General features: G+C 38.4%; 1 protein-coding gene across 5 annotated transcripts in view; it reads left to right on the forward strand.

Moving 5' to 3' along the window:
- Positions 1 to 13,242, forward strand: part of HECW2 (HECT, C2 and WW domain containing E3 ubiquitin protein ligase 2) — a 357,760-nt gene that overhangs the window by 327,837 nt on the left and 16,681 nt on the right. For all 5 annotated transcript variants that reach the window (XM_035007494.1, XM_035007490.1, XM_035007491.1 and 2 more), the window contains 6 exons: positions 1,686 to 1,838; positions 3,609 to 3,707; positions 6,773 to 6,902; positions 8,272 to 8,418; positions 9,065 to 9,179; positions 12,195 to 12,280. In XM_035007494.1, coding sequence (XP_034863385.1) covers positions 1,686 to 1,838; positions 3,609 to 3,707; positions 6,773 to 6,902; positions 8,272 to 8,418; positions 9,065 to 9,179; positions 12,195 to 12,280 — 730 coding nt within the window. The remainder of the gene's footprint in view (positions 1 to 1,685; positions 1,839 to 3,608; positions 3,708 to 6,772; positions 6,903 to 8,271; positions 8,419 to 9,064; positions 9,180 to 12,194; positions 12,281 to 13,242) is intronic.

Genomic DNA, 13,242 nt, shown 5'->3' on the forward strand with positions numbered 1-13,242 from the left:
ACACTCATATTTCCCACAGTGCAGTAAGGACTGGAGATGTGTGAGATGATTTTAGCTATTACGCAAACTGACATTTTAAAATATTTACGTGTTTCTTTCAATGTGTATTAGAAAAAAAGTAAAGCTAGCACATCCTAGTTTCATAAATAGTATGTAAGAACAGGCTACATTGGAAGAGCAAGTAAATTTAAAGTTGATTTAATGAAAAGTATTAAGTAAATAACAGTACCTCTATATTCAGATACGGCAAAAGTTTACAAAGTAGAATGTGAACAGCGGAAGTATGCTCCAAGTAAATTCTATTAAACTCTCAACTAAGACCTATACAAGCCATTTTATCTTTCTTACTAATATCCCATCCCTTTCTTCCACTTCTAATAAGGTAATTTTTCTCTATCACACAGTCCCATCACTGGACAAGGCTCAGATGATTTTCTTTTTCATTAAAAAAAATATGCAGTAATGCCCATGGAGAAAATCCATAAGAGAAAAAAACAATACAGTGAACAAAAGAAGTCTAATAAAATCCCACTACCCAGCTTCCCATTGCTTTTGCTCCCCTCCAGCATTCCCTCCTGTCTTGGAACACATGTGTCAACTTGTCATCATGAGATAGATGGACTTTATAGTTTTCATTTTAAATTTAGCGTATCAGATTGCTTTATTGCAAACTCCTCTTTGCTGTGTTTTTCCTCTCAGCATTGTTGGCCACTTGTCATTCCTCAAAGCTAACACCATCATTTCTCACACTTCACTTTGACCCTGATGTCTTTGTGAGTTAAATGGAATTTACACTGTAGTTCAGGTGCTAGAGTTTCAGCCTCTTCTCCAAATACCTTTAGGAAGATTTAGATGCCCTCATTTTACTGTGTATAATTTTCCTTGGTGTTTTATAATTTAAAGTTTTCCTTGAACCCTATCATTCTACCTTTTTTTTTTTTTTTTTTTTTTTTGCCTCTGATCTCCCTAGGGAGTCTTGTATCTGTCCTGTCCTCTCACCAATTCACGAATGTCTTTCTTCCCCCACTTCAGAATGTTTCAGAAACCCATAAGGACTCCATGTCCCATGGATGTAGGTAGCTGGTACTCTCTGGTTTTACCCTGTTTAAATAAAGTATTCCCAATATACTCCTTTCTCCATTACCTCATTCCAGACATTGAAAATATTTACCTTTTTATATGTACATTCATACAAGCAAATTATTGACATATTGCCTTTTTTATCCATTATCTGATGTGTAGCTTAGTTTTGGGTAAGCTTCATGTAAATGTCCATTTCGCTATTCTGGGTCAAAACATGGATGAGATCAGGACTCATGATCATTTGATTTATTCCGGATAGTCCAGATATGTGGGCAATTAGACTTGTAATGAGTGTTCTATAGAAAGTTGAGCTCTGGGGGCTGCTGGGTGGCTCAGCTGGCTAAGTGTCGACTCTTTGATTTCAGCTCAGGTCATGATCTCAGGGTTGTGGGATCAAGCCCTACTGTGGGCTCTGTCTTAATGGGAAGTCAGCTTGAGATTCTCTCTCTTCCTCTCCTTCTGCCCCTCCCCTTGCTCACGCTCTCTCTCTCTCTCAAATAAAGAAATCTTAAAAAAAAAAAGTTGAACTCTGTAGAAAATGTGCCCAATATATAGAAAAAAATAATAACTGTTTATTCTTTTTGTGATTTTTTTTTTTAAAGGCTGGATTACAGTGGACCTTCCAGAGAGTTTTTCTTCCTCGTATCCAGAGAACTCTTTAACCCGTACTATGGCTTATTTGAATATTCGGCCAATGATACATACACAGTACAAATAAGTCCCATGTCTGCTTTCGTAGACAATCACCATGAATGGTAAGTATTTTTTCCCCAAAACTTTTCTTCAGTTGACTTTCAGTGATATTAGTTTTTATAGGAACCCAGATTTCTTTTAACACTTTTTTCCTTGGAGAAAATCATATTTTCAGTTTCATTTGACTCTTACTTTTGTTGTCAAATTTAAATATATGGACATTCTCCAAGCTAGGAATAGATTATATTCCAAAAGACCAATTTCAAGCGACCTGGGCAGAATTCAAAACATTTTCCCCATTGAAAGAAAGTTCCAGATGATGTTAGGTTCCTGGCAAAATCCCTAGATCTGTCTTTACACTTTGGGCATCTCTGAACTCTGAGGTGGGGTGGGAGAAGGTCCTGTCCTAGCTTCTAGAGCAGCCCTTGGGGAAGTGGCCAACACTGGGGGGTGGGGCAGAGCAGCTGTGACACTGGCTGAGGGTGATGATGGTATTCTAGTAGGAGGGAGTGGAGAGTGGTGTGCCCTGGAGGAATTGATGGTAGAAGAGAACCCTGGCAGAAGGACATGGGTGTGGAGTCCCAGCAGTGGTGCTTACCCTATTAGCCATTGAAGTTTGTAGCCAGGCATTGCCCCTTTCCTAATTTTTCACACAAAATTATCAAGGAAAGCTGGTATAGGATTCCCTTCTGGGAATTATTTATTTTGAAAATCCAAAATTGCACTCTTTCCAAACATCCTTACATTCTTTTTTAATCCCTGCACTTATACATGTTAAATATCTTTATAACCCCTGTTTGCTTTTTTCCTGCTTATTTTCACTAATAGTAACAACAAAAAAAGAACATAAGCAGGACTCATGGAAAAAGTTTCTTTGGGTCATGAAGGTTAATATTGGTGGGTGGAAGGCATTAACTTTTAGGACTTATTCTTCAAATTAACTCCATGTAGCTACAATTTGGAGTCCTCTTAACTGTATCTATTGCAGTTATGCTAAGTTAGGTAGAAAAAAAGAAAAACAAAGCTGCCGGACATTAATCTTGAAATGGCTGCCTAATACTAAAATTACAAATGGAGTGTATGAATCCCAGCATGGATTTACACTTTTGGAAGGCATCAGACTTTCACAGAGGTAGAAACTGCAGTATTTTTGAAAGGGAAAATAAGCGTACCTCTCAGCAAATCCAGTCATGACTGATATATTTAGTAAAGTTTCCAAAATGATTCAGAATAGAATTGAACCTTCAAATTTTAGAGAACCAAATGTCCCATGAGGAAACTCCCCCATGTTCACAATGCATAATTCTTGGATAGTGACTATCATCAGTGGTGGGGTTTGAGAGAGAATAGAGATAGGAACTGTCTCACTCTGAGATTGGGCTTTTCCTCAAAAGGGGAATTGCTACTGTGTTTGTATTAGAGAAATCCTGCTAATATTCATGCAAACAAACTAGAAGGGGACAACATTTTCCCTACCACCACCGGTTTCATTCTGTCATCTTTTAAAAGTGGCTTGGGGAAATTTTACAGGCATGCTCACGGGGAATTCATGTTGTCCATGTGGGGTGCTCTATGGTGGATATTATTAACATGAGGTGAAGGTGGAGCAGTATCTCTCTAAATATCAGAGTGAAACAGATTTTTTCAAGTAGATGTGAATATTGGCCTAATGAAGACACAGGTTACAACGCACTCAAACTCTCATGGACCTAATAAGCAATTAGTCTTGGACAAACTTAGATGATTAGAGGTAGACTGCATTCTAGAAAGCAAATAGAACCATTTAGAACTGCTCCCTGACGTGTAAGCTGTCTTGTGCTTTTCCTTCACAGGTTCCGGTTCAGTGGTAGGATTCTTGGTCTTGCACTCATACACCAGTATTTGTTGGATGCCTTCTTCACACGGCCCTTTTATAAAGCTCTTCTCAGAATGTAAGAGTATTTGTATTGCTTGTGTAATTAGCATGTAAGAATGTAATATTTCTTTTATCAAAAAGAACCTTTTATCAATGTCATTTATCTACTTAGGTTTCTGAAACTAATACAATTTCAAATATGGTTACTGTGTTTTTCCTGATCCTTTACTTCTGTCTTGCCCCTAAAGTCTTAGTTTTGCTTTATTCCGGAAAATTTATTCTCATTTGTTGCAACACATGTTTCTTCAAAACAATTGTACTTCAAATACGGTACTGGAATTCCTGTGGTATTAATGCTGATTATTAATAGAATAGTTGTGGGTTAGTCTTGGTGACTCACAGCCCCCTATCCTTTATGGGAAGCATTTTATATTTTGCTTTATGCAGACTTCAACTGCTTACCCTTGGTTCAAGTTTTCATTCTCCTTTGTTTTTTTTTGTCTTATTTTTTGTTTGTTTGTTAGAGGTGCGCTCTCCCATATTTTTCTTGAGACCTCCCTAAATGCAAGACAGTAATTTAATATGGCAGATAAAAATTTAGCATTCACAGACTTTTTCTTCATTGTTACTGCAGTGAAAGATTGCAATTATTGTAAAATGTAGAGCAAACAGTTTCTGTCCTATAATCAGTAGTCATTTACAAGGCTGAACAGGAGAAGGCAACTGTCTGATAGGGGAGTAGTAGCTCAAACTTGCAGTGAGGAAGCGCAGAATGATTGCTGATTTCAGTCCAGCTTATTCCCTGACCAAGGCCAGGTACCTGCTTTCTGTAAAATGGAAGCCTAGACTTCAAATGAAAACAAAGTATTTCTAATGGGTTCTTAAGAGGTTCAGTAAGAAGACTTTTTGCTTTCCTCCCTTTTGGTGTCTGGGCAGATGAAACCTTGGGCATCTGGGCACTATCCATCTGCCTCTCTGGTTCTGCTGGTCCCATTTTGCATCTTCCCATTTCACTGCCTTCTCTCATCTTCTCATATAAGCTTCCTGAAAGAGTAGTCTGTGCCGACGTGCCCTCAACACACTTTAGCCTGGCTTCCTTCCCACCAGTAACCTATAGAAGCTTTTAAAGAATATCTTTTAGTCCTTATCTTACTGGACCATTCTGCTGCTTCTGATACTGTTGACTGCCCCAAACCCCAGCCCCATGCATTTACTTTGAGTCTTTCCTCCACTGGTGTCCCTGGAAATGCAACTTCTCCCGTGTACCTAGTCATGGGAGATACTGGCACAGTTCATGGCGCTGGTATCCCAGGTCACTGGTCAGAAATCGGGAGTCACCCTCAAACAGAGATGGCAAATACACAGCACCTAGTCTACTCTTCCTTACCTCCCACTCCATTGCCATAGTGTAGTTCACTGATCGTTTATGGTCCTTTTTCCCACTGAACTTGTTGTGGCCTCAGGGAGTTTTTCAACTTACAGCCCTCGAGACTGGCAATTAATCAGAGTTGGCTTGCAACATGAGTTCATTTGCCACCCCATTTTGATATCCTTCTTTATGCCCCCCAATAAAACCATTTACTAATGCCCACGTTTACCTCCTAAATAAGTCTTAAGTGCATCTTCTCCTGTCCACCCTTAATAGCTGTGCCCTAAATATGAAACTCTTATTTTATTTTGGCCAGATTACTATGGTGGTCTACCTAATTGTCTCCACCATCTAATGATAACCACCCCTCCCCCCCCATTTTAAGTAATCCTCTATACTCTGACTTCCAGAAAAAACAATTCAAAATCACATCTCACATCTGATCATGTCATTTCCTGTCCTAAAATCTTTCGGTAGTTTCATGTCATTTCCTGTCCTAAAATCTTTCGGTAGTTCTGAAGCACCAAGATCCTTAAAATGATATTCAAAGGCTGGTCCCAGCGACCTTCCTCAGCCTTCTCTGGAAATTCTGCCTTGCAGTTAACTCTTGGATCCTGCCAGTGTGCTTGAGTATTCTCATACTCCATGCTCTTGTGCTTTGCTCGTGTTTGTCTCTCCTTCTCCCTTCTTTCTGTTTCCCCTTCTCCTCCTCTTCATTCATTTCCCTTTATCTCTCTAGATTTTAAAAGAGCCTACAAATTTTGATGTAGGTATTATCTACTCCAGAAAGGTTTCCCTGAATCGCCAAGTTGAAGTTAACATCCTGCATTCTTGCTGTGAGAGCTTCCTGTATCTACCTTATATGTTTTTTTTTAATTGGAGTGTAACATACATATAAAAAATACACAAATTATAAGTGTTACCCACCCTAGGCTATCACCATCACCTTGAATTAGTTTACCCATTTTTGTACCTGTCTCCCCAACTAGACCACTAGCTCCTTGAGGGCAGTAACTGTTTATCAAGTAGCTGTTAAGATGTCTGGCACATACTAATAAATGTTTAGAAAGAACCAAACAAAATGACCTTTGAAATTGGGCTGATGGGAGCAAATCAATTGTTACCACCTTAAAATAGGGCCATACAATAGTAACTCCACCTTATGTAGACCTCTCTCCATGATAAAAAAAAAAAAAAATAGAAGTATTGAAAACCATTATAATTGTAGAGAGATTCTGTGGCTTTCTGTTTTTAGAAACATGGAAAGAATAAGGACCATAAAGAAAAAAGAAGATACATGTGAATGTGGATCACAGAACCTAGTCTTTGAGAAAAAATAACCAAGTTAAAATACAGTATAGAAACATAAAAAAATTTCAGATTAGGAGAATGATGTTTTAAGATAGTATAACATAGCCAAAATAATATGGGACTCAAGTTGTCAACCTGAGTTCCAGTTCCTGCTCTGGCATTAATTGTGGATGACTGGGTAAGTGGCAGCCACTCTTTGCACCCCAGTTCTGTGTCTGTAAAAGAAAGTATAGGCTGGTTGATTTAAGGCATTTTATGTATCCAGATTTTTAAATCTTATACCAGATTTCTGAATTATTTCGCTAGTTTGGTTACTGAATTTGACTAAGAACATTCCAGGAATCACTGTCTATTTAGATGATCTTGTACTTGTATTTAATTTTTAGTATCTTTCCTTGTGTCTTTGGAGTTTTGCTAAGAGTCATACCTACACATTTGTTTCTATCTGTTTGTCATCTTAGTCTGTGTGACCTGAGTGATCTAGAATACCTTGATGAAGAGTTCCACCAGAGCCTGCAGTGGATGAAAGACAATGACATCCATGACATCTTGGATCTTACATTCACTGTGAACGAAGAAGTTTTTGGGCAGGTCTGTGTATGTGACTCACTGGTGACTAAGTGTGGTAATTAAAGACTATTGGTTGGTGAAGAATTAATACTCCATGTGACTTCCTCTGGAGCAGCACTAGATCTTTTTAAGAGGAGAAAAACAAACTGGATTAATCAGTGGTCAGTTTTAAAATGAAGGCTAACATCATACACTTACTTACTGGTGGCTTGTTGGGTGGTTTCAACCCAGGTTTACGTACAGTTACAATAATTTTGGTTACAAAGATTATTTATTATTATTATTATTTATTTATTTATTTGAGAGAGAGAGAATGAGAGAGAGCACATGAAGGGGGGAGGGTCAGAGGGAGAAGCAGACTCCCTGCCGAGCAGGGAGCCCGATGCGGGACTCGATCCAGGGACTCCAGGATCATGACCTGAGCCGAAGGCAGTCGCTTAACCAACTGAGCCACCCAGGCGCCCTACAAAGATTATTTTAATGCCAACTGCAGACCAAGGTGTTCTAATTTACAGATTGTGGTAACTGTGTGTTACAAGCTATATAACTATTTCTGTGTCATAAGCAATCTTCTTTTTATTTCCAACTAAATTATCCACATAAGATATTAGAATCGCCTTGTATAAAATATAACTTTTAAAAGTCCATGTTACGCCAGAGTTGAATATTAAATTATTTAATTGACATTTGTACTTAACTGTCATTCATATTTAAAAATGGAAATTGATTATTTTGAAGCTGAGGGAAGGTAAATAATGTTTTGGTGAAGGTTTGAAATCGTATTGGCTTTTTCCAAAGTTGGTGGAAGAGTTGGTTAAAAGATTTCTTTCAGAAATTGTATACTGGTTCATAAGTAATATTCTTATTTAGACATTAGTATTTGGCCGGTCTTCTAAATTTTGTGTTTTGGAAAAGAAGTTCTCAATTTAACGTTCACTTGAATGTAATTCTGCTTCATTAAAGTAAATCTTTACTTAAATACTGGCTTTCTATATGTCGTTGATTCTGAACCCTAACAGAATTTGTGAAAATATGTTTTTGCCAAACATTCAAATAGCAGTGGGCCAGAATCTGGAGCCAGTTTATTTTCATTTAGAAGATTTTTAGTCAGGATTTAAAAGTTAACCTTCAGCACTTGCGATATATAGATTTTTAACCACTGAGGATTTCAGACATCAGCTCATGCCTAGTTTTTCCAGAGCATCGGCGTGTGCCTGGGCTCCCTGTGGCTCCATGGGGTGCCTTCCCCTGCTGCTTGTGGGATGTGCCCCCGGGCCAAGGCAGCAACAAGTACCTAGATGGCTGATTTCGGCTCACTGGGAGCAGTGTTCTTATCTCATCAAGAATGTTGCTTTATGTTCAGTCCTTTTTTTTTTTTTTTTAATCTCAGATTACCGAACGAGAATTAAAACCAGGGGGTGCCAATATCCCGGTCACAGAGAAGAACAAGAAGGAGTACATCGAGAGGATGGTGAAATGGAGGATTGAGAGGGGCGTCGTACAGCAAACAGAGAGCTTAGTGCGCGGCTTCTATGAGGTAAAGACAGTGGGAATAGGGTTTTGCAGACTGATCTCGGTGATACCACAGTCCATCTGACTGTACTCTGTATGCAATATTTCCCTCTTTCTTTTGTTGGATTTACTATTGCTCTTTCAATTTAAAAACTCCAATATATTTTTTATATGTTTCAAGAACACAAAAAAGGCTTAATGCTCTGTTACAAGAGATCACTGAAATAAAATGATCTGAATTCAAGTAGCATTTCATGACTTAAGGACCACTAATAACATTTAAGTCATACATCTTACTCATGCTTAGATACGGGTAATCACACCTCATGCTTGATATGTGAAATGATTGTATCTGAGGGTTCAAATGAGTTCTTACAAATACTCCATGTGACTTCCTCTGGAGGAGCACTAGATCTTTTTTCAAGGAGAAAAACGAACTGGATTAATCAGTAGTCAGTTTTAAAATGAAAATTCTGTTGAGGAACAGATATTAATCTTGTACTAAAAATACCTTATATTTGTTGAGAGCTTTACAGTTTTCAAGTGCCTACACAGAGTGCTTCCAGAATGTTCCTAAACCTCCTTGTGTCCTCCTTTTCTGATGAGGCTTAATTATAGCTGAGATTTCTCCTGATTCAAAAGCCGTGCCCTGCATTCTTTTTATTTCACAGGTGGTGGATGCCAGGCTGGTGTCTGTTTTTGATGCAAGAGAACTGGAACTGGTCATCGCAGGCACAGCTGAAATCGACCTGAGTGACTGGAGAAACAACACGGAATATAGAGGAGGTGAGATGTGATTTAGAGATGGCTGGATTTTTAAGTTTCGTATTAAGGGAAGCCAGTGGTTAGCATTGCCAGTCTCTGAATCCAGGACAGGCAAAAAGCACTTTGGATTCTAATCATAGGTCTGCTGCAGTCTCCTCTGAGACCTTGGGCAACATACATTCTCTTCTGTTCCTAGTTACCTCATCTATCAAGTGGAGGAAGGACTGTACACCTCATCTAAGAATGTCGTAATTCCTAATTGTTGGTGAAGAAATGTGACCATAAGAACACTAATTAATTGTTTTATGGTGTTGTGAGTGAAACCCTAAGGAGCTCACATCCAGCTGGTCAAACTCCACCTCTCCTACCTTCATTCTAAACCTTGAAGTCACACATCCTCTGAGCCTCCTAATGAGCAAACACGGTTTTTCTACATTTCACTGAACTATTTCCAGCTATAATTCATATATGTGAGACACATAAATGGAATAAGACATGGTTCTCAAAATTCAAGATGTTTATTGAAAAGGCCCTTCTAAATTCAAGCATTAAGTTCAACTGAAAAGGAAACTACTGTAAGATTAGTTAAAAGCTGGATTATATGACAGTTCACCACATGGGAAGCTTTACAAGTGGCATTTCTGTAGATCACTCTAAATTTTCAATTAGTAATTGCGCTTGAAGCCATTGGCATTTGATTGCTGAGTCAATACACTTTGAAAGGGACCTGATGATGACCCAGAGTTAAAAGTTTTTATTCCATAATTTTAAGCAAAGAAAGAATACATTTTCTGAAACTTATTGCAGGGTGATAGTTTTCAGAAAGTCATGACAAAGAGCAGTTGTGTTTTGTTTTGATTTTGGTTTTTGGTTTTTAACTCAACTCAGAATGTAAAAGGTTAGCAGTAGTTCTGAACTTGGGAGTGAAAAATACAAACTTGAAGTCACTGAATTAATCACTCAGCAGAATAAACTGAAAGCTAAACATATCTCCAGTTATCTGTACATTGAAAGAGATTTTTTTATTTTAAAGATTTTATTTATTTCTTTGACAGAGAGAGACACAGCGAGAGAAGGAACACAGCAGGGGGAGGGGGAGAGGGAGAAGCAGGCTTCCCGCGGAGCAGGGAGCCCGATGCGGGACTCGATCCCAGCACCCTGGGATCATGACCTGAGCCGAAGGCAGATGCTTAATGACTGAGCCACCCAGGCGCCCCTGAAACAGATTTTAAAACACTTTTTAAAGTGTAGAGTAGAATAAAAATACCTTAACATTTGCTAAATTGCTTTTGTTCTTGCCTTGGCTCTTTCAACTCATCGCTTGCCGTGGGCTGGCCTTGCTCCCCCATTTTCTCTGAAAGGCAGTATTAAATTGCAGTCTCTCTTGCTGCTGTTTCTGAAACCAATTGCTGCAATGTGTCTTTTCCAGCTGGCCCCATGTATAATCCATATACAACCTTGGTCATTATAACTTCGTTAACCAAACTCTTTTTATGAACTAGAACACAGTTTCTCCAGCATGCTACAAAACTTGCATCTTACCATAAATGTCATTAGCTCTTCTGCGCCAGGAGATTCTAATAGCAATGCTGTTAATCAAATCAGCCATTTTTGTATTTATATACTGTAAGCTTTTATTCACTGTATATGTCTAATCAAGTCCCCGTTTCCATGGTTATTGTAAATCTTGCCAAATGAAATACTTGGGAAGACAGTGCTCCAGTGGGGGGAGGGGGGGGGAATGGGTGAGATACCCAGCTGTTTGCTAACCCAACTAGTTGGCACTGAATGAAGAGGCAGCTTTGCTGCCAATTGCCATATGTTCATAAAGCAGCTGTTTATAGAGAATATGAAGAGACATTTTCTGTCTTCCTCCTCCAGAAGGTTTGGCACAAACAGCAAAGGAGAAGCAGAAAGGGGCCAATTCATAAGGTCAGAAAAGCTATAAAGAGCCAATGTACTTATTTTATAGATGAGAAAACTATTTGCTCAGCACCAAATAGCTAGTCTCTGCCAGATGGACGTGGAGCCTATACATCACCGTGTCCAATAGAAGTATGTTCACCCTTCACTTGGATCCCTTTCTTGTCCAAAGGGCACTCAGCATCACTGATCCAATAAGGCAAAATTCCCCCCAAATTCTGCAACCACTGAAACATGTGAGCAAAAATTCAAATTAAAATCGTTTTTAACCCACCTTTGCTTTGGACTTATTTCTGCTGACTTAGAATTAGAGTGGCTTTATCACATTGTGCATGTCAGTTAATTGGTTAGATCACTAATTGTATCTTAATCCTCATCAGCCCTCTCTCTGAACTTAAATTTTCTTCACTGAAAGATTTTGGAATCTACAATACTGCCTTAATCCACCCCGGGGATGATACTTTTGATATTTTATTAAATTCTACTAAAGTATGGAATAAAAATAACATTTAAATTAATGATTATTTGGGATTTATTAGTTGAAGAAATTAATAAAATTACTTTTTTATTAATAAAAGTGATTTGATTTAAAAATATGAACATTATATGTAATTTTAAAATAGTTTGCAATTATGTATTTATTTGCATAATTATTTGATTAGTGTGTCTCTCCTTTACCAGAAGCCCTGTAAGGGTCTGTTTTCTTTGCCTCTGTTACCTCCAAGCTTACTACAGTGTTTGGTATAGTGATACTGAAAATTATTTCTTAAATGAATGACCAAAAGAGTTAAGCATTTCCAGTAACAGCAGTTATCTTTTTCAGAAATGATATGGTTAAAATAACAACTTTGTTGGTCTTCTCCACTTGTTTTATTTACTGACTACTAAATGGAAATAGAGGCCCCCTCGCTTCATTTAGTGTTGTTTTTGACTTTTGACACTCATATGATTATATCTACAGTGTTATTTCTTAGTCTTAAATTCATAAACAACCTTTAAAGAATCCAAGATGATGATTTATGTCTGGAGGTCTTTTGTTGACTTGTCATGGTGTCATGTCATCCTAACACAGAAAAGTTAAAGTAATATGGGCTTTCCTGATTGGTTTGATAGGATATCATGACAATCATATTGTAATTCGGTGGTTCTGGGCTGCCGTGGAAAGATTCAACAATGAACAACGACTAAGGTTGTTACAGGTAAGATGCCACTAGTTAATCTTTTTAATGCATTAATATGATTATTGTTGGAATTGCATATTTTTTATAATTGCTAAGTACTCAATAATTATACTCCATGCTTATCTGCAAATGGCAGATACATTATTTCAGACTCTTCTGATTGTGTGGTTCTGTGGCTCCATCAGCATGCAGAACATCCCCAACCAAGTCCAAGTATTTCATTAGAATTTTGAGGACATACCAATTCCAGGCCGAGAATCCCAGGAAAAACACCTGGCTTCAGGGCAATTGGTCCCTTCAAGAAGAGATCCCAGGGCACTCTGCAGGGCAACATCCCTAGCAATAGAAAGAGGGCTTTCAATCCCTTAAGAAGTAACCAGGTCTTGGATAAAGAATCCTTTCTTTTCTTCCATCTAACTTTCCACAAACTTGAGATAACAATGAAGTTCAAGGACACTGGAAAAGCTAGCTCATTATTTTCTGGCAGTGTTTATAGTTACGTGGCAATTGCTGGTTTATTGCGGTCAAAGAAATATCAAACATGAGTAAGCCTTCTGTATACTTAGGCTCAGCCTTACAAGTAGCCTTTGGATCAAGGATCTGGTCCTCAGACTTACTCATCTCAAATTGATCGGGGACTGATGCTAAGGAGACTTAGGTTAATTGACACTTTATTAATCTATAATGGGAAATATACCCAGTTTAGTCTTCTGAGCTGGTTAGCTGTACAGGATGCTTTATCTGCTACAAACCCTCTGCATCCCCTTTCCCTTTTTAATGCACTGTCCTTCCTTAGTATTCCCCAGCTCTTCGTCCAAATCCCTGTGTTAGGTTATTCCGCGCCCATAGAGTTTAACCTTCAGGCTTTCCCACCAGTGAGCAACCTGTTGCTCTTCCCAAAGAGCCGTGCATGTGAATGATACCATGTGTTTCTTAGCAGCTAGTCTCTTGGTTTCACCATATCCTTCTGTTTTCTTGGG

This window comes from Mirounga leonina, unplaced genomic scaffold, assembly GCF_011800145.1.
Source record: "Mirounga leonina isolate KUSES-001 unplaced genomic scaffold, KU_Mleo_1.0 Mir_151, whole genome shotgun sequence".
Taxonomy (NCBI): domain Eukaryota; kingdom Metazoa; phylum Chordata; class Mammalia; order Carnivora; family Phocidae; genus Mirounga; species Mirounga leonina.